This window comes from Acartia tonsa, chromosome 13 (genome assembly GCF_053477335.1).
Source record: "Acartia tonsa isolate MP-2025a chromosome 13, ASM5347733v1, whole genome shotgun sequence".
Lineage (NCBI taxonomy): Eukaryota > Metazoa > Arthropoda > Copepoda > Calanoida > Acartiidae > Acartia > Acartia tonsa.
Window position 1 is genome coordinate 27,643,900 of NC_137272.1, and position 21,266 is coordinate 27,665,165.

At 33.3% G+C, this 21,266-nt stretch overlaps 3 protein-coding genes across 49 annotated transcripts in view; all 3 read right to left on the reverse strand.

The window, feature by feature from the left end:
• On the reverse strand, positions 1-7,674 carry MED27 (mediator complex subunit 27). The gene is made up of 13 exons (XM_080145280.1): positions 7,626-7,674; positions 7,009-7,137; positions 6,495-6,578; positions 6,027-6,092; positions 5,523-5,618; positions 3,978-4,057; positions 3,720-3,770; positions 3,371-3,421; positions 2,919-3,027; positions 2,549-2,614; positions 1,295-1,374; positions 905-946; positions 1-200 (listed from the first exon to the last, which is right to left on the reverse strand). Exons 2-13 carry the CDS (start codon positions 7,111-7,113, stop codon positions 98-100), a joined length of 933 nt encoding a protein of 310 aa, XP_080001406.1. The 5' UTR covers positions 7,114-7,137; positions 7,626-7,674; the 3' UTR covers positions 1-97.
• On the reverse strand, positions 7,672-19,624 carry homer (protein). Of its 47 annotated transcripts, none has more exons than XR_013885265.1 (17): positions 19,538-19,624; positions 19,040-19,136; positions 18,586-18,645; positions 18,279-18,395; positions 17,902-17,996; positions 17,430-17,498; positions 16,692-16,781; positions 16,244-16,383; positions 15,049-15,162; positions 14,597-14,704; positions 13,804-13,899; positions 13,235-13,306; positions 12,098-12,272; positions 11,824-11,884; positions 9,594-9,643; positions 8,680-9,434; positions 7,672-8,573 (listed from the first exon to the last, which is right to left on the reverse strand). XR_013885265.1 is itself a non-coding variant. In XM_080145278.1 (14 exons), the coding sequence occupies exons 2-13, from the start codon at positions 19,123-19,125 to the stop codon at positions 12,168-12,170; spliced, it is 1,152 nt and encodes a 383-aa protein (XP_080001404.1). In that variant the 5' UTR covers positions 19,126-19,136; positions 19,538-19,624; the 3' UTR covers positions 7,672-8,368; positions 12,121-12,167. The 47 variants fall into 47 exon arrangements, 4 of the variants coding, with proteins under 4 accessions (XP_080001404.1, XP_080001403.1, XP_080001402.1 ...); XR_013885264.1 differs by having other exon boundaries at positions 9,594-9,695; XR_013885270.1 differs by lacking the exon at positions 9,594-9,643 and having other exon boundaries at positions 11,715-11,884; positions 12,121-12,272.
• LOC145335529 (uncharacterized) overlaps positions 19,624-21,266 on the reverse strand; it is a 5,200-nt gene continuing 3,557 nt past the window's right edge. Inside the window, exon 7 of the mRNA XM_080181324.1 lies at positions 19,624-21,200. Within this exon, the coding sequence (XP_080037450.1) occupies positions 19,982-21,200 (1,219 nt within the window). The 3' untranslated portion in view covers positions 19,624-19,981. The remainder of the gene's footprint in view (positions 21,201-21,266) is intronic.

Here is a 21,266-nt window from a genome sequence, read left to right on the forward strand (position 1 = left end):
ACCCCTGTTATAATTTAATTTATCACTTTAAAATTGAGGTGGATAGTGACATTATATTTTTACCGCCACAAATTTAGAAGATTTTTTTTAGTGGTTTTCAAACTCTACAATCTTCATGGTAAGGCTCCAAAGTTCTGAACTCCCTCCAAGTTGGAGGCAAGTTGTTCTGCAGGTGACAATTACACTGCTTGCATTTATCACTGAAAATAAAAAAATAGTAATAAAAACTTTCAAAAATCTTAAGTTTATCAGAGAGAGGGGACAATGGGCTGTATATTACACTAGTTCCCAAAGTTTTATAATAAGGTTTTCATATTTGTTGACTTAACAACTTTGGGGACTTCAGTGAATTTTGATGGGTTGTTTCATTAAGTTGAGTGTTCAATCGTTTCAACCAGCGTTTCGGAGCCGGAGCCGGGAGCAGCAACATTTTTGTTGGAGCCGGAGCCGTATTTTTCGTTAAAAACGGCTCCGGCTCCAGATTAGCTAAAAATGATTTTTTAAAGTAATATTATAATTGGGCAACGGTCTATTTCCATATAATAAACTGAAAAACTATTGTTACTTAACAAATGGACACACATCCTTCTACTTTTATATAGCTTTAATCAAATAAAAGCAAAATATTTTATAATATTTATTTTATTTTCTCAAATTCAATAATGAACCAAAAATTGATATATTAATTTTAAGGTAGGAGCCGGAGCCGCATCAAAATTAAACGGCTCCGACACGCTGGTTTCAACCACTAATTTCAATCACTAGAAGGGGTATTTTTTTCAATCATCATTATAAATGTACATTGTACATCAATTTATCGACCGTTGTCTTATCCCTTTAGATCCCTGTAATTATGAAAATTTTTAATCCAGCTATTTTGAATGTAAAAATTATAAATATTTACCTAAATAAAGAGTTGAAACTGTGAAGATAGGTCATAAACGATCTGAAAAATATAAAGAATCATCAGTTTAATAAAAGATAAGAAAAAACAGGGGGGAGGGGGGGAGGGGGGGATGGTAAAATCTTTAAAAAGCTAAAAAGACCGAATGACTAAATTCAACAGATGGTTAAAAAAGTGTTGTATTATTATTTCTTATTATTATTTTTGACATATATTGAAAATTGCAACCCAATAGGTACCCAATATAAGCTAACCTAAACTATATACTAAAAACTATCCACCCATTATTTTATATTTATTTTAAAAATAAGAGAGGGGATGGATTATTGTGCTTAACAGGCAATTCTAAGGAAAACGCCTATTTTAGAAATGAATTGTGTGGACTAATACCTGACGGCTAGCTCTGGATAGGCTGGAGACAGAAAGTGTATCATAGCTGCGTTGGCATTTTCTGTTATTCTTTGGAATACCTAAATATAAAAGCATAATATATAAATTGTATGGTATTTTTGGTTTCTTGTCAGTTGTCAACTGATTGAGTTCTCCTTAAAAGGCTTTCATTTTTATTTCTTAATTATAGTCTTGATTTTACACTATTTTACTGTTCCTTTCTCTTACAGAGACAGATTCCCAATATGCTAGTATAGCAAATAATAATTTATCTCCAGTTTGATTTTTTTTTAAATGAGAACCACTAACAGTGTACCATTTAAATCAATACAAAAATGTCTTTAAAAATACGCCTTTGACTCAGTATAGCATTTCATTATTTTTTTATTTATAGTAAAGAAATTACCAAAAACTAGACAGTGAATAAATGAACTGGTTAGTAAATTGGGCCATTTAATACTGCTTTCAACAGTTCACAATAAAATGTTCCTGGTAACGATAATCTTCGAAAATCTATGAATCTAAAGGATGATAACAGCAAAAATGTGTAACGTATATATTATATGCGCACAAAATTTGGATCTACTGCAGTTCACGGTAAAATATTGCTGGTAACGAATATTGCTAAAAATTTATGAATTTTAAAGGCTGCTAGCTGCTAAACGGCTTAACGTACAGATCATACCCGCACACCATTTTAAGCGGCATAAGGAAGCCTACAAATAATCTGGAATAGCTAAGATCCAATGATGCACAGGGAAGGCTTCACTGAAGAAAAACCGCGTAAAATAGGTCTTTTTCGCGCATTTCTCTGCACTGCAAGATAATTATGCATTATTGATTTATGGCTATTCCAGATTATTTGTAGGCCTTTTTATACCGCTTAAAACTATGTGCGGGCATGATCTGTACGTTAAGCCGTTTAGCAGCTAGCAGCCTTTAAAATTCATAATTTTTTATCAATATTCGTTACCAGCAATATTTTACCGTGAACTGCAGTAGATCCCAAAATTTTAACCGAAAAAATATGGCTTACAAATATTAAGGTAAAGACATTACCCAATAATGCACAGTTATCTCTCAGTGATTTAACACGATGTACGGGCGGGCATGACATGTACGTTCAGCCGTTTGGCAGCTAGCAGCCTTTAAAGTTCATAAGTTTTTAAAGATTATCGTTACCAGGAATTTTTTACCGTGGACTGCACTAATTCCTAATATTTTTTATTTTGTTTAAGTTGTATAGTTTCTAACCTGATATCTACTCTCTCCCCAGATGTCAACTTGACCGTCTGGCTTCAACAGATCTTCCTTCCATCCCTATAAATAATATATGCCAGGTTAGAATTTGTCAAGTTTCCTTCCTTTCCTGTCAGAATATGTAGTTAGAATCAGTATCATATTACTACAGGGGTGTTGTATATTTTCAAAATTGACACTATTAGGGAATCTTTAAATAGGTCCTGGGATGATTTTTTTTCCTTATTAGGATTTTAGTATTGGGTAAGTTTTAGGCTATTTTTCTATCACATTCTTACCCCCTAAAATCCAGAGCCCCTAGTTGATAGGAGGGCAGCCGCTAGTTAAGTTTATAAAATAGAACAGTAGCAAATCTAATGTTCACCTTGACCACAACCCATTCAATCATAAGTCCCTTGAATATGATGACCGTTTTGAGAATTCTGTCCAAATGTACTTCCACCACTGCGTTCAGCATAGAACCTCCTGGCCGACTGAAATTGAACATTTTTCAAAAAACCAGAATAAATTTATATACATTACCAAAGTTGTTTAACAAAATTATCCCTTTTTGTAGAAAAAGTTAATTGTGTAAATTAAAGTGCCCTGCGTTTTTGAGCCAACGAATAACATAATAAAACTTTAAGTACCAATAATATTTCTCGTCTAATGTATTCTGCTAAAAACATTTTGTTAGATAACACGAAATATCTTTGGTAGTATATGTAATTGGTAAGATCTCGTTAAAGAGTCGACAATTTTGTCAAAAATTTTCTTAATTTATATGTTCTGTTAGGTTTTAGGCTATATAAAAATATACAAATTTTCAAAACATACCTTACTGTTACTTTCATATCATTAAACATTTTATTGATTCCAGAAATCATCCTAAAAATATCAAAAGATAATGTAAAGTAAAACAATGTCTGTCCATTAATATCCCATAAACCCAGGGAACTTGAATCAAGGTACATCTTCAATGATGATAAACAAAACTACCCTTACTGTAGATCAAAATTATTTGTTAAAAAGTTTTGACATTACTGGTTTGAAACCAACAAACCAAAATCTAATAAAAGAACCACTAGCCAACGATTAAGAAAACGGCGTTTAAAACTTTGGGTACCAGTGTAATTATTTAGATATTCTATAATTAACTTAGTTTAAAAATTACATAGGTACTTACTTTGTTAAATGATCAGGTTGTGCAATATGGCAGGTACTAAGTGGCTTCCTCCTATTAATAAATGTTTAAGCAATGGATTGAAAGAAAAAATACCCCTCCCCCCATCAAAAAAAATATTTTCAATGTTTCTTTTTGAAGCTAAAATTGAAAGTGAAGGGTTGGCCTCCTCCCCCCCCCCCCCCCCCTCCACCACACAAGGTCTTTAGAGGCATAGTCAACTAGTCAATAACAGAATATTATCAAAAATAAATGTTTTACCTGGACTTAAAATTACAATATGAACGTTTTAATAGATTCTGTCCCAAAAATGCGCTGGCACCCACTGCATACTCGTTTACCTAGGCAAACAAGGATGATAATAACCAATAATCATTTCATAGCAATAGTTCCTATGTTGCATGATGAGTTGCGCGCGCCTGTAAGTGAGCTATGACATTTTCACTAAATTCTGACATAATCTATAATACAAAGTAGCTTGATGTCTGTCCGTCCGTCCGTCCGTCTGAAGCTTAAGATCTCGGTAACCACTGAACCGATCGGATTCTACTCTTCAGGGTATATACCTATTGGTCCTGCGGTGGTTTTAAGCTATTTTCTTGGGGGGTGGGACACCCCCAACCCCCCCAAAAACAAAAATTTTGCAAATTCGTTATTTAATCGATATTTTTTTTTTTTTACGAATTTTGCGAATTCATTATTTAATCGAGAAAATGTTTTCCTGCTGGGTAGGTGCGAAAATTTACGATCCGTTCTGCTGGGTAAGTAATAGAAGATGTAATTATACCTCTTGGGGCAAAGCCCCTAGAGGCTAGGGGCGAAGCCGCTAGTATAATAATATAGAGATATTTTTTACCATGAATAAGACAATGGAAGATAAATTGATGCACTTATGTAAATTTAGATTATTGGTAGAAAAGTTTGATACTGCTGGTTTGTACAACTTAATCAATAGTTAAGGGGGGGGGGGGGTTTAATGCAACCATCTCGTAATCAGTGAGCAAATGGCACTTAGAATTCGAATTTCCAACTGAAATTTTGCATGAGTAATCCTTGGTAGGTCTATTTTCCCTAAATCGAACAAAAAGTTGGAAAAGTAACGGCTAACGGCTGGCGGTTCAGCCGTTTTGCCATTTTTTGGATATCTATATTGCAAATTAGTCACGAAACCTATCCCCATATAATACTCTTTTTCATTCCAAAACACTATCAAACGGTTCTAGTCGGTAGCTGTTGGTACTAGAAGTTTTAAAAATGGTTATTGCTATCATTTAATACGAATTAAACCAAAAATATGGTTTAAAAAGTTGATTCCTACGTAATTAATGATGGATTTACCCTGAAAATAGGCAAAAAACGGCTAAACGGCAGAGCCGCCAGTCATTACTTTTCCAACTTTTTGTTCAATTTAGGGAAAATAGACCTACCAATGATTACTCATGCAAAAGTTCAGATCAAAATTCGAATTCTAAGTGTCATTTGCTCACTGATTACGAGATGGTTGCATTAAACCCCCCCCCCCCTTAAAGTTTTAAATTGATGTACAACCCCAATTATAATAAACTAAGTAAACAAATCGTTATAATGGATATTGCTAGAAGCCAAACAAGAGTTAATTAAGTTATCAAAGTTTTTAGGCTAACGAAGGAAAAAACGTGTCTATAAACTTTGATAACTAGTATAATTTAAAGCCCAATGTGCCCGTCCTACTAACTTTAGCAAAAATTTACATCACAGACAAAATATAAATCATAAGCTAGGTAGGTAGGTACTGTTTTGTTTTTTAAAAAAATATTTTTTTTTTACCTTTTCAAACCATCTATGATTCTTTGCAAGATCTGAGTAAAGTTGGAAAGATTCAATTTGAGGATCAGTGTCCACATTTCCAATCATTAACACATTCTAAAATATATAATAGCATAAGAAGTGAAGATATTCTACAACAAGAGTCTTTAATTATGACCGTCTATTTGCCTTGGCATAGTGACAGTATATTTTTTTTCAAAAAAAGTTAGTTTTATTTCTTGCTAACCTATAAACAAAGACTAGGTATTATTCTTGTTTAAAACATACCTATTTACTTTTAAAAATTAAATTCTAAACTAATAAATCTTCCTTTAAAATGATTGATTTTTTTCTGTGTTTTTTTATATTCTTGTCTTTTTTTATCAAAGTTATTATGACTGTTAAACTTCTAGTTTTATCTACCTGTCTTTTTGTATCATATACCTACATGTCCACCTGTCTGTCTAATATACATACCTCCTAACTGTCTATCTATCTTTATATCTAACTATCTATCTATTTTACCGTTTGAGCTTGGAACTGAGCCGTAGCTTCTTCTATGTCTTTAATAGTTGAATTTACACTCCCAAACTAACAGATTAAAGAAATTCTTCTTACAATAGTAATATATTTTCCTTAGATACATCTTGTAACATAATCTTAACTATTCAATAATTTGCAATTTATGGCATGAAGAAGGGTGCTGATAGGAGAATAAGCCAAACCAAATTTAGACAAGATTGGTTAGCTAGAAAACTTACGCCTTTTCAACCAAGTAAACTGTCATTGCCTTTATCTATAGACAAGTAAATTTTATAGCGAATAGAAAAATATCTTTTAGTTGGGTAATAGTTTGTTAATTCATAAAACACAGAAAAGATAAGGTAATTTTTTTATACACACTCAACTACTTTTCTCAAGGCGGTACAAAAAAATGTTTCAAAGTTTTTTCTTTTCTTTAAAACTAGAAAATTAAATTAATCTTTTTAATCCCTGTTCTTGTAAATGTTGTAGCCATGAATGGTCTTTGCTGGTATCCTGGTCCCCGGCTAGACCACGTCCTCCTGTTAGAAATACCTACAAATAACATGATATGTATGTAATGCATCAAGAAATTGTCGAATAACAAGTTGTGTGAAAACTTCAATCAACAAATTTTGATAGTACATGGTGCTTTACAAAGGTAGGTATATAATAATTTTACTATTTCAAGAACGTTAGAAGCGTCGCTATTTCACCTAGGAATCGCAATTTAAAAAGTCAAGCAAATAAATGTAAAAAGTTGGAGTCAAAACAGCAAATAGAGGCACATACTTTCTAGCAATGATCATTGTTCAAGTTTAACAAATCACACCTTATCCTTATAGTTTATATGACAGTTTTAAATCGAGATGATTATTATGTATAGATCAAGATATAAAGCTTTAAATTACAGAAAAACATAGTGATAAGACAGGCCCTATACCTATTTAAGAATTAAAGCTTTGATTTACAAAGAATAAGAAACCTGGTTTGAAAGCTGTCTAAGCTCTTGTAGAGAGGCAGCCAAGTCTGTGCTATTCTTCTTGGCCTCTTCAGTACTTGTACTACTGGCAGGGTTGGGGGCAGACATTGTGCAGATTTTTATTGTTTAACTCTGATAATTACGCCTTGATTTTAAAAAGCTTGCTAAATAAATCAGAAGGTTAGGGTCTACACAGGGCTTTACTAAAAAAAATGTAACTAACGAATACGAACTAGGGGCCCCATGGGGTACTTGGGTAAAGGGCAAAAGGGAGAAATCGACTTTCTTTTTTAGCTTAAAAAAAGAAAAAAAATTCAGGAAGGGGGAATCTTTTCAGAGGTGATTTATCTTGGGAGGGTGAAGGTATCCTCCACAAACCTTCCCTGGACCGAAAAGAAGCATGACTGAAAAGCAGAACCAATTTGGTCTAGTGGTTAGCGGGATTCTTCTTACCGCACAGACAAACATCCTATTACTTTTTTGTTAAAGGAGAATTGTAATTATCCCTATACCTAATCTATCTTAATTTTACAAGACAATTTAACTGCAATATGTAACTCGGTGAAATTGGCTATTTCTTATAATTAAATTACTTAAACTAAGTAAAATCTTCGGTGTTCCTTCTTTATCAGAATATTTTTACATCATTTTGTATTTGATCTGAAACTACACGATATCATAAGCTTTAAGACAACAACTATAGTAGTAATAATAATAGTAGTAATAGTTATAATTGGGTGAAGAGTTGACAATAATTTACATTAATAGGGGATAGTATCTGTAGTAACGGCCCTAACAAAAATATTTTTTTGATTAAAAAATCAGGAATAAAGAGATACCTAGATAAATTATATTATATTAATTTTGTATTTTAAAAAAATCTTTCTCTTTATCCCTGCATTACAACAGGGTGCAAGAAGCATTTCCAGGCTCTTTTTCAAGGACATAGCCGTAAAAGTAACCAAATCATCAGAACTTTTTCATGCAAATTCCTTTTCCCCTAAATATGATTATTGTTGATATTTGACGTTTAAAAATTCAAATCTGTCAGTGAAGGACACCAAGATTATAAAATCTGGTTAAATTTTTAATGTTTTTTTGTTTAAACTTTTGATCAAACTCCTACCCTGATTTTCTTAAGTAATTTGATAGGTTGTTTCTTTTGCGTCTACAGCCGAGCAAATATTATCCATCAATGCTTCCGGCACCCTGTATAATTATATAAATCGCAAGAGGTATCAAATTAAAAATAAATACAAAACAAACAAACAACAACATTACAATAACTTAACAAAAATATTAAAATTAAAAAATATTGCATTATCAAAGTTTTTTTTAAGGAATGTGGTTTGATATCATGATTCTTTGATCATTTTATTAAACAGGGTGTCCAAAATTTTACATTGAACAATTTTGAAACACCCTGTGTTAGAATACTGTATTCTGCAAGTGGCAACAAGATGGCTAACAGAAAACAAGCTAGAAACTATTGTACATATATTATCAGATCTATTTTAAATATTGTCTTTTTTATTTCTTAAATCAGTAAATACGTCAGTAATAAAAATCTAAAAATTTTAGATTTTTAATTTTTAAAAATCCGCAAAAAATTAAGTAAAAAATCTACAAAACTAAAAAAGAAAAAAATCCTCTTGCTTTGAAAATTGTACTAACATGTGTTAATTATATTATAGTAATATAGGTGGGTAATACGAGTATGGGGTTATGATTCACTGCTTCCCTAATTTAAATCAAGACTTTTTAATTAATATAGGTCTAAAATAAACCTAAGGTTATTTCAGTTAAATATTTATTTCTTGTAACCCTAAAAAGTCTTGATGTAAATTATGGATGGTGTGAATATTTTTCATTTATACAATTATGTTTTGTTAGGGGGGGAGGGGCAACTATTTAAGAAGGAGGAGGAAGCATTCCTTACCATATTTTTAAGGTTAGAAATGCCTCCCTTCCCTTTCTTGTAATATATGTAACCATAAAACACTTCATTTAGAGTACAGCAATTTATTTTTTTACATAAAATGACTCAAGTTGGTGAATTAATTTTTTTTACAAGTATTTACAATTTACAATAAGTTTAAGTTTAGTTTAATAATGTTTAACAATAGTTCTTTTCTTTCATATAGTAACAAGAAGATATTTACAGTAATGATAATAGATAATGGTTTTTATATAAGTGGACAGAAAAGAGGTTATTACATGAATGATGTCTTTCTTTGATAACAACTTCATGACTATTCCAACACTTACAATCCAAACTCATGATAATAATTTGTCAAGCCTGTTAAAAACTTCTCATTCATGGAATAACCCCTTATCAACCCTGCTGTTATTGTAAGTATTGGTTATATTTGGTATATATTGCAGTTTAATACGGTGGTTATTATTGGGTACAGTATACATACACTGTGCTACAGAACAAAATAAGTTAAAGGTAAGAAACCGCCTATATAAAAGCAATGTTCAACTTTTTAGTTCAAAAAAGAGACACTGTTGATTTTATTTTAAAAAATCATTCATGAACACTCAAAAATCCATCATGTAGTTGCCTTCTTTGGCATTTAATCTACCTCCAACTTATTTTGTTTTATTGCACAGTCTGTGGAGTTGTTAGGAGTCACTTTTCAGGGATAATATATAAAAAATTCTATACATTTTCTTCCGAGAGGAAACTATTTTCCAATGAGACATGCCTTACCCATTTTTCCCCATAATTTTATTTTTTTATCTTTAAATATCATAATTTAAGGGAAGTGGGGAAGGTAATAAGATAAAAAGGAGAAGGAAAATGAATAACAAATATAATTCAGGGTTGTATATCTTATACATCCCTGTAAATACTTTAATGCATTGTAAGTAAGGTTGATTGAGCCCTAGTGCAAAGTGAATTGTGGATGAGCAATGCTTTTTCTTTCTAAGCATATCAATCTTTTTAATACTGATTTGTCAGCAAATCAAAATGGAAGCTTTTGGTAAAATGGAATGTTTCGGTAACTTTATGCTATTTTTTTCATATTTAAATCAACTGCCAGTTAATGGCAGTGTTTTGACTTAAAAATCTAAATAATAAATTGTACTAAACATTTAACACTTAATATCAAGAATAGACAGTTGAATGTAGGCTTTCCAGTTTTAAGGAAAAGGTTTAAGACTCGAGAGATAGTGATTTTAGGCATTCTATTTATGCTAAGTGTAGTATAACTCACAATGGAAGACTTGGAAAAAGCGAGTTATGGAACTTTGTTTTGAAATAATTTGAAGTACCTTTATGTATAAAATAGAAGGCAGAAAGGAAGATTAAAATAAACAGTAAATAAATCTTCCCTCCAAATTTTAAAAGTATTTTGTACCTTTGAATATTAAAATTGATGTTGATGGAAATGTACAATTTCCCCAACTTTTTTTCTAATAGTTTAAATCTAACAAAACTGTCAAAATTTTATGGCAAGATTTATTTCACCGTCCATTGTTCTTTCCAAGTTTATTTTTGAAAAGTTAACCAAACTTTAATAAATTTGAGATCAAGCCAAAATATATTTTTCTTATTGCTATTTGTCTATTGTTTTATGTCTTTTTAGAGGGAATTTCAAAGTTTTATTTTACAATAACATATAAATGGTATCTTTTAACACATAGGAAAGTTAAAAAGTTCAGGAATGATTTAAAGCAGGGTTTCGGATCTGGATCCGCATATTTTCGAGTCCAAGGATCCGGATCCTTGGACTCAAAAAAATGTGGAAAAAATGGAAAAATCTACCTAAATTTATATAAAATCTCAGACATTCTCTTGATGAGAGCCAATCTTTAAGGTTTAGGGTCAGACTTGAAAATTAAAAGTATTTTTGACTTCGAATTAAAGAATAAATATTTTTGAAAAGTTTGGTGATTTTATTTTTATTGTCAAGGATCCGGAACCGGATCCGGACTGACCAAATTTGGAGGATCCGGATCCGGATCCGCAAAAAATCAATGCGGATCCGAAACCCTGATTTAAAGAGCACATTTTATTATAATAAAACCAATTTTCAATAACAAATTAGAAATTAACCAACAAGTAGGTAGAGTAGGTAGGTACTTAACAAAAACAAATTTTTACTACTATGTACATTTGTAGATACAATATATGTACATCAAGATTTTGATTATTTTCACTAGGTAGGTATTTAAATATAATAATTTCAAATTTGCAATGTACAAGCCTTCAATAAATCCAAGATAAAAGGATTTTTAACGGTAAAATGATTTAAATTAGATTAAATTGTTGTTTTTAGAGACATTTTGTACTCTTTTTGGACCGTTTATATACAATGAAATGGTGTGCCTTATGAATTATCTATTTTTTATCTAAAATTTTTCCCTGATTTTGAATTTGTTTTTAGTTTTTTAGTATCTTTCTTAAAAAGACAAATAAGAATGAGAAAATGTTAAAGTCACCAGCATATCATACTAGGCCATTTAGTCATTTTTATGCAACGTAGCTACTCAATAACATGGGTTTATCTGACTTACTTTTATATTATTTTCATTTTTAATAATCGAAAATAAATTACAGATGGATAGTTTTTACCAAAAGCTGTATGCTTGTTATAGGTTTGCTTCTTATGGACATAATTGTCTTTGTCTTATTTGTCAAATAGAAACTTAATAAGATTCCAATTATTGTTTGAAAATGAGATTCTCTATTTGTAAACCTAGAATTATTATAAAACTAAACATTATAGATAAGTACTTTTTAAGTACAGGTGTTTAATATTCAAGGGGGAGGAGAATTGGGCAATTTTATATATCATTTTGTTTTACAATACAGTTGATAATAATAATAAGAGGAAGAAATAGTTAACAATAACACCACTAGCTGGCGCTGCCGCAGTGGTTACACGTGTCATAATCGGTTAGATGCATCAATAGATTACAGTGTATTAGAGAGATTTTTAGACAATTTGTATTTTAATAGCAAGAATATAAGCTTTTTTATTACTTTAAAAAGTATCTTCAATTTAAACAAGCTTTTAGAAACTAGAATCAGCAGTAAGTTTACCATACTAATATACAATGATCTATTCATGTACCTAACCAAATATAGTTCATAATATTCACCACAGATGGCGTTGCCGCATTTTTGTTTAATTCTGAGATTTTTGTGTTTATGTGTTGAGAACTTGGGATAGCTCGCCGTGTAGCTCTCCAAGATGGTGGAGATAGTCACCAAACTGACGGTTAATAGCCTCCAGTACCTTGCGTTGCTCCTCCTAGGACAAAAGGAACATTAAGACTAAGATTTTAATAAACAAGGATGACAACATCCATAAAAGCGAAGCACTGAAACGGCAGGACAAAGGAACATTAACACTTATATAGTGTCAGAACTGAATAATCTGAATATAAATGTATAAGAGTCGAAGCAAAATTGTACGTAAATTTGTTAAAAAACTGCTTGATACAGAATAATGTTTATGGACATACTTACAGTTTTAGGACTTGGTTATAGAGTTGCTTTGCTTATAACATTATACTTTGTTGTCCCAGGAATCAACTTACCAAAAATCAGATCAATCGGATGATAAGATCACATAAAAATTTGTTGTTAAAAAAGTAAAAAAAAATCAACATGTTTAAAATGGACGTACGGACTTTCTTGTAATGATTATAGTGTTGTTACGCTATCTAAATCGTACCTAACTACTAAAGGAATCACCATGCAAAGTTTGAAATCGATAGGACAATTCTAACATGACTAAATTAACGTAAAAAGCTATCCGTTTGTGACGGACGGACGTACGGACGGACCGACCCTTATTATAGAAAAGCATCGCTTTTAAAAAGAATAAAGTTAGTTGTGCTATCGATACCGTATGTGTCACATTTTTTATATAAATAGAACCGCAAATTATTACATCTGCACTAATTTCCCCTTCCAATTGAAGTAAGAGGATCCTCCATTTTCCATTTCAGTTTAAAATTCCAGTGGTTAGCAAAATCTTAAGCTACAAACACACAGAAATACATCATATTACTTTTATATCAGTAAAATGGTTAAAAGCTGAAACAATTATGAATATCTCTTATTTTTTTTAATTACAAAAAAGTACCTATCCTACTAAAGGATTTGTTTGTTTGTCATCCATTCTCTGTCAATCTGTCATAATCTAACTTTCTATTTGTCTATATTCTAACTATCTAGCTACCTAAATGTCTATCTATCTATCTATACCTGGGCATCCAGAGAGGTATCCAGTTGAGACTGGGTCTTTTCTAAGGTCAGTTTTAGACTTTCATTCTCAATCTAAATTATTAGTATTATGTTATTCCCCTGAAATGTATAACTTAACATATGCAATTATGAATTCTACAAGATATTTTAAAATACAAATAAAAAACCTCTGCTATTAAAAAATATAAATGGATAAAAAATAGAATCAAAAATTTAAAAAATTTACACTCATTTTTTATTTATTCCCAAAATATAAGATGCAATTAACTTTCTGAAAAAAAAGCTGACAGACGAGAGAAGCTGTGCTAATGGATAAAGAATACGTAGATTTTTCGTCTGGGGAATTTTTTCGTCAATTTAAGTTGCTAAAATAATGCTGAGATATTGGTCAATACGTTCCTCTACCATGCACCAGGGGAAAGAATTGGGTAATATCATAAGGGTTAGGGGGGGGGGGGGGTGTATCGTTTTATTAGACAGCTGGAACAAATATTTCTTCAGGGTATGCTAAAAGTTCTCACAATATCCACTAATTCTATATCCATTGCTGCGGTGAAGAAATATCATACCTGTAAAGTTTTGATTTCTTCAGCGGCTCCTGGTCCGCCGTCATTTCTCAGCTTACGCACCTCGTCAGTTTTATCCCCTAACTCGGCCTCTAATTCCTATACAATATACAAATATTAATTTACTAAAGTTTTCCATTCATGACCTTGTTAAGCAGAGAAACTCCTCCCATCCTAATTTCAAATTAACTAAAAATATGGAAGGTAGGGGTTAGTTTTTCGAGTATTTTTAGGAATGAGAAAAAAATTCCCCCTCCTTATTTCCATTTATTTCAATTAATTTTCTGGTGCATCCCTTCCCATTGTTTAACACATAAATCATTAGATGAAAAGGAAGTTGGCGTGTTAAGGATTTTTTAAGGCATAGAAAAAAACTACCCCTACCCTATTTTCAATTTATCAAAATTAAATGAAATGGGGGGAGGGGGGGATATTCAGTGCTTGTAAGGCACTTTGTTGAAAAGCACCTAATTTTCCCTTGGACTCAACTGTTTGTTTTAACCGATCAATTCATATCGACACCCTCCTGTTTTTCAACAAAAAATGTTAAACTTTTTTTTAAATGATATAATAAATAAGGTCCATGCAAATGATTTTTCTTAAGAATGAAGGGTAAATTTATATCAGGATTCAAAATTAAAATACATAATACATATAGCCTTCAAATAGGTTTCAACTAAATAAATAAAGAAAACCTATAAAATTTATTAAAACTAGTTTCATGTTATTTATAAATTCTGCGGGATAATCTATCAAAAATAGTCCCCCTCCAAAAAAAGCAGTGAAAAAAACCTACCTCAATATGTGCCCTCATATCCCTGATCTGAGCCAGGGCATCAACGTCACAGTTACCCCTGCCCGCCTCCAGCTCCAGCATCTTCACCTTCAATCTTGTGTTCTCCTCCTATAATTATTTCACATTATCTAGGGATATAAAGGGATAAGACAATGGCCGATAAATTATGAACTTTAGGGAATAGTGTAATAAACAGCCAAATTTACCCTCCCACCCTGTTATTATCAATATTTTTTTATAGCAGTGGAAACAAACATTTTTACTAAGACTAGAAGTAGAAAGTTAAAGATTTTCCCATAAAGATTATCTAGGTTTCGAAGATTACAAAGTCAATATTTGATCGACTCCCCCCCCCCCTCCCCTACACACCCACCTCTTCCCTCCAGAGCTCCTAGAGGTTTTCAGAGGCGTAGTCAATTTAATTGTAACCTGAAGAATAAATGATAATTTACCTTGTAAGAATGGAGCTGACGTTTCCATTCCTCGACATTTGCTGTGGATTCTTGTAATGCACTTGTCAACCTGGCGTTGTTGTTCTTCAGTGTTGATAATTCTACCTCCCATTTCTATACAAAAACAAGGATGACAACATCCATAGGTTGATGAGAAATCAATTCCTCATAAATATGATTTCTCTTTATTACAGATTGCGAGTCCTGGTACGAGTTCTGCCTTATCGAGAGCCCACATTTTATTATTGTAATTAATTATATCATGCTATTAAATATATGATCATGTCAATTATCCTCGCCTATGAAAATATATGACTTAACAATTGATCTTTGTTATCATTGCAGATATTCATTGTTCATAATAGTTAAGGCTTTGAGGTTTGATTTGTACGATCTATTTTCAGTATAGCTATTAAAATGAGAGTGTACTGCTACCGTACGTGTGTGTGTAGACCGGCCATGTGTCATTAGGTACTATTACTAAAGTTACCTGTTTTATTGGCCCTGGGCCAATTTTATCATAGGTAAGTACCTAGCAAAGATGTAATGTAAATTCAAACTGCATGATGGATGGAAAAGATAAGTTATATAGAGTGTGATTTTTGGTAAAGGGACTCTTCTGTCTTCACCAGAACTCTAGACATTCCTAGCCGAGAAAACTGTGTTTCTTAAAAAGAATACTGAGCTCAAAAAAGGCCTAGAAGACACCTAAATTGATCACTTTAAGAGTAGTAGCTCAAATGTGAGTCTCAGGAATTTTTATAAAAATTCAGACCGTGTACCTTCAATATCAGCGGAGCAAATAACATTTTTAAATCAGAATATTATCTACTAGATCTTATGGGAAATAATGTGTGATCAAATCAAATATCCAAATATTTCATCCTGCAATAAGTTTCTTAAAAAAAAGATATAAAAAGGAAGATACATATTATTATATCTACTAACAGAAATAATAGGTACCTACTTATTTTTTTTGTAAAATTTTCAGGGAAGGACAATTTATGTGTGAGTAATAGTTGTACAACCCAAATTACGACAAACAAAATTATTTCATCTAGATATTAAAATCGCTAGTTGAAAAGTTAGGTCACTGTTGATTTGAACCAAACTACTTTGTTTATTAAAGTACGGCAAAGTTTTTTACTTGTTAAAAAACTCTGGGTCCCCTTCTTTCCTGAATATTATTAAATACCTTAGCATTCGCACTGCTTTGTGCCAGGGCTAGCTTCAAGCGGTCATTCTCATATTTGAGTTGGGCCTCTGCTCCCCCGCCTGAGGGTGGGGTGGGGGCGGCACCTTTCTCCCCAGACATCTTCTTCGGGCTGTCAGATCCTAAAAAATATTTAATAGCGAAATTAGCTTTTATGAAAAATGATGACTTCGAAATAATAAATGTCTAAAATTTTTATTCTAGTAATTTTGTCATCAATAAAATCTGATAAAAATCATTTTATATATTTTGTTGGTGTGACAAACAGACATAAGGCAACTTACTACTTTAAGAATGTCATACTTCATAAACTACCAGAAAACAGAAAGAAAGATAGTTATGAAGATAGTAAGATATATATTATAATGTGGTTTAAAACCCGAAGCGACACTTCACCTCCCGAGGGTAGTTTTAGGAGAGATTTCTTTACCTGAAATGGTGAGCTGGGTTTTGAGAAGGTTGGAATTGACAGCATCGTTTTGATTGTGGGGATAGTCATGGTTATCATTGTGTTCTTTACCTAGATAGATAGATAGTTAAGATAGATAGATAATATCTATTAGATATATAGTTTTGATTGTGGGGATAGTCAGGTCATGGTTATCATTGTGTTCATCATCAGTGACTGAACTAGACCTAGCACTCTACCTGAATATCTATCTAACTATGTACTTGTTCTAGAAGTGACTGGACTAGCACTAGGACTCTACCTGACTATCTATCTAACTATGTACCTGTTCTAGAAGTGACTGGACTAGAACTAGCACTCTGCCTGAATATCTATCTAACTATGTACCTGTTCTAGAAGTGACTGGACTAGCACTAGGACTCTGCCTGAATATCTATCTAACTATGTACCTGTTCTAGAAGTGACTGGACTAGCACTAGGACTCTGCCTGAATATCTATCTAACTATGTACCTGTTCTAGAAGTAACTGGACTAGCACTAGGACTCTGCCTGAATATCTATCTAACTATGTACCTATTCTAGAAGTAACTGGACTAGCACTAGCACTCTGCCTGAATATCTATCTAACTATGTACCTGTTCTAGAAGTGACTGGACTAGCACTAGGACTCTGCCTGAATATCTATCTAACTATGTACCTATTCTAGAAGTAACTGGACTAGCACTAGCACTCTGCCTGAATATCTATCTAACTATGTACCTGTTCTAGAAGTGACTGGACTAGCACTAGCACTCGTAGTTGGAGTTGTTCCACTTCCATTTGGTTTTCCTAAACATACAGAACATCTGTCATTTAAGGCATTAAAACTCAATATATCCACAAATCTAGTTTTCTCGAGGTTTTTTTTACAAAGAAAATATAAATAATAGGTAGGTACCTAAATAAGTATCTTCAATGCAAACATAAATACCAAATACCCGTCATAGGACTAACTTTATATAAATTTATGATTTCCCTCAAAGTACCTGTTGAACACTGAATCCCCCCCCCCCCAAGCCCTCCAACTTAATTTTACATTGATTTAAAATTGGGAAAGGGGGTTTCCCTATGCCTTTTCTTTTTGGAGTGCTGCGGGGCTTCCCAGTAATTAATATAACCTAACTTTAAAGAATACAGCCGCCCATTGTCTTATACAAATCCCACACAAGAACAATAAAAAGCATGTGCTTACCTGACCGCGTAGCCTCCTTCACCTCGCCAAACTTTTCTATAAATTTATTAAGCTCCGGCTCAGAACTAAACCCAAGACCATACACCGTATTCGCCCTATAACAAACAAGAATTTAATTTCGTGAAAATTAGTTTTTAAATTGAATTAGAAACCACATGGATATTAAATTGTATTTTTTTGTCTTTAATTTTAAGAGAAAAAAAAGTGTCCCAATGAGACAGGATTTTTAAAGCTAGGCTAATATGCCTCTTTTTTTTCTTGATATTTTAATGCAGTTTTTAAAAAGTGGTAATGAAAAGCATTTTCAATTTTAGAAAATTCAGCTCTAATATATTTTTAAATTCATAAAATTAACTGATTGAATAAACTTGTCTTACCTGACGTCCGACCACTGACCAAACTTTTGGCTCGTCTTTGTAAATGTCATGTTGGGGGTAATCGTTGAATTTATAACAGCCTTGGTGCCTTCCACAGATATTATGCGGTACAAAGACCTGACAAATATAAATATTATATCTAGGTGCCTAAATAATTAAATTGGATATAGATGTGGAAATTTCAAATTTAGATGTGCCTACACGTAAATTAAATAAAATATTTTTATAAATAGGTACATATTAAGGAGAAACAGACACACAGACATCCTGTTACAATTATGAAAAATTATTTTTCTACGTAACATACCTGGAACTATCATAAAAGAAGGATACGGCCACAGCCGCAGAGGAAGCTGGGATCCATGACCTGCAAAAATAAAAAAGTTTAGAAAAAAGAATAGCAACATCCATGTCCACAAGAAGCGATGCACCAAAAATTCAAGAAAGGACAAACGGCCAAAATGAATTATGATGTTCAGGTGATATCACGAAAACTTTATGATGCACGACCGACAGACCGACGAATTAAGTTAAATACTGAATGCCCAAGGAATCTTCAAAAATTTCAACTCTCTGCCAGAAAAAGTAGCCGAGAAAACGGACAGACAAAGTAAGTTATAGAATAGTTTCGCTATTAAAAAAGTGAACTTAAATCTCCAACTTAAAGATATTATGCATCTTTATTATTTATAATTTTCATCGGACTGGCGGTCCCAAATTATAGAAAAGCTTCGCTTTTACAAAGTAAAGTAGAATCATACCTTTTTGTTTTTGGGTCTATGTGGAAAACATGAGCCTTGCATGTGAAAATAGGTTGCTCACCCATCTTTTCAGACTGGATTGTCATTTGGGTCCAACCTTAACAGAAAACAATTGAGTAATTAAAGATTATACAGGTTGGTTTACTGGACCCACTTTACCTTGACAGAAATTATACATTATTGATATCTTATTTCCTTTTTTTGCTATACATAATACGAGATAAACAGACAAACATCCCGTTACTTATTATAAGGTTTACAATTTTTTTAAAATCGGGATTGAATGAGCGTAATTTTCATTCATTTTAGAAAGTTGATACGCATTTGATAAAGGCACCAAGAATAGGAACTTAATTTGGAATAAAATATGTTCTAAATAACTAGTACACTGAGTACAGCTTTAGTACTAGAGATTTTTTCTCTATTTTTATTTTCTGTATCTAAATATTCTATTAGGAAAAAATTAACATATCAATGAAAAAAACTTTGCATTTTTACCTGAGAGAGATTCTTAGCAGATCTAGTTTGATCACATTTTAAATAAAAACTAAATAAATCAACTTTTCTAAATTCTTTTTAATCTGAAAATTTAAACAAAATTATAGAAATAATAAGGTACCATATAAAATATTACTTGAGATATCACCATTTTTACAAAGATTATTTTACATATGAAATGCACCTAACAAAATATATATCTTTTATTATGTAAAATAAGAAGATATCTTCTATCTTTTTGTTAAAAACCTTCTAGAGATCATTATTTTTAACAAGATATTTAAATTGATATTCTTTTTATGTATAACAGTAATACAAAAGCTACAAAATAATGCTTTAAGTACTTTTAAAGGACCTGTAGTTATGTAGATTTTTAACAAAATTATCAACCAGTTCAAAGTTTAAAATAAAGACTGCATGTGTTTTAATTTAATAAACTAAACTCTAATTCCACCGCTGTTGATTACCATGTGGTGGCCGTGGCTGGTACCCACCTTGACCACCCCCCTGGGGCGGTCGTTGATAAGGAGTTCCCCGTCCCTGATTATTACCCTGCTGTCCCATTTTTCCTCCGCCCATATTTTGCTGGTAAGGTCCTCGTGGTGTGTTCATTCCTCCCATAGGGGGTGGTGGACCTCCCATTCCACCTCGAATTGGCTGCGGGGGCGTTGAATGCTGTCGCAGGCCCGGTGACATGTTCATCATAGGCATAGGCGGACGGATGTTGTTACCCATCTGCGGTGGTGGTCCATATGGACCATCTTTTGTTGGGGTATCACCTCTCTGGTGGGGAGGGGGTTGTAATGGGGGTCCACCATGAATTGGGGGTCGGGAGGTGTCGGGTGGAGGTCCTCGGATATTTGGAGGTGGTCCTCGTGGGGTCATGTGAGGTGGAGGACCTCCAGGCGCGGACGGTGGTGGCGGATAACGTCTATGATCTGACGCCATTGGGGATGGCGTGTTTGGTGTCCCTGGAAGGCGGGTTGGAGGTGCTCCTGGCGGGCGATAGCCAGATGGGGGTGGAGCAGATAGATTTGGGGGTGGGGTACTGACAGGCAACATGCTGGGTGGTGGTGCTTGAAGTCCGTAACCTGTAGTCATTAAAGCGGCCTGTTGGTTCCGATTCAAATAGGGGCTGTTATACATCATTGGAGCCGCAGGAGGGGGTGGATTACTGTTGGCGGCCGGCGGTGGCGGATGAGATGGCGGCATCACACCAGGACCTGGCGGCAGTGACGGCGGTAGAGCTGGTGGAGCTACAGATTTTGGCGGAGGTGCAGTGGGCGGCATTGGGGGCATTTTCCCTGGATGTGGCGGAATGGGAGCGGCCGTTGGCGGTTTGGGTGGTCCAGTAGGTGTGCCGTCGTGATGTGGTGGAGGTGGTTTCGGAGTTGCTTTACTACTGCTGCTTGTTCTGCTTGACGGCGGTCTGGCCAGAGGCGTTTGAGGGGTTCCTGATTGTTGCTTATATGAACCTGAGGGGGTGCTTGAAGAGGAACGGGGCGTAGGGATGGAAGGTGGAGGTGGTCGTGACCCAGGAGGGGGTGAGGGGGGTGCTTCTTTGGCGCATTTTGCCTGAGAAGAGTAGAGATCAAGCACTTGATGGCAAATGTCTTCTAGAATGTCTGTGGTGAGATTTCTTACATATTGGTCCCACCAATTTCTAAGTAATATATACATTTAATATTATGGGTCAAGATTTACAAGATTTTTATTCTCTCGAAAATAA

Excerpts from the sequence above, each read along its gene's own strand:
- MED27 (XM_080145280.1), bottom strand. The coding sequence starts at position 7,113 with ATGTCTGCCCCCAACCCTGCCAGTAGTACAAGTACTGAAGAGGCCAAG. Across the intron at positions 4,058-5,522 it reads ATCATAGATGGTTTGAAAAG|GTAAACGAGTATGCAGTGGG; the intron begins GTAAAAAAAAAA and ends TTGTTTGCCTAG. Across the intron at positions 3,028-3,370 it reads GATATGAAAGTAACAGTAAG|TCGGCCAGGAGGTTCTATGC; the intron begins GTATGTTTTGAA and ends GTTCAATTTCAG.
- homer (XM_080145278.1), bottom strand. The coding sequence starts at position 19,125 with ATGACAATCCAGTCTGAAAAGATGGGTGAGCAACCTATTTTCACATGC. Across the intron at positions 17,499-17,901 it reads GAAGGAGGCTACGCGGTCAG|GAAAACCAAATGGAAGTGGA; the intron begins GTAAGCACATGC and ends CTGTATGTTTAG. Across the intron at positions 12,273-13,234 it reads ATACCTCTCTGGATGCCCAG|GAGGAGCAACGCAAGGTACT; the intron begins GTATAGATAGAT and ends CTTTTGTCCTAG.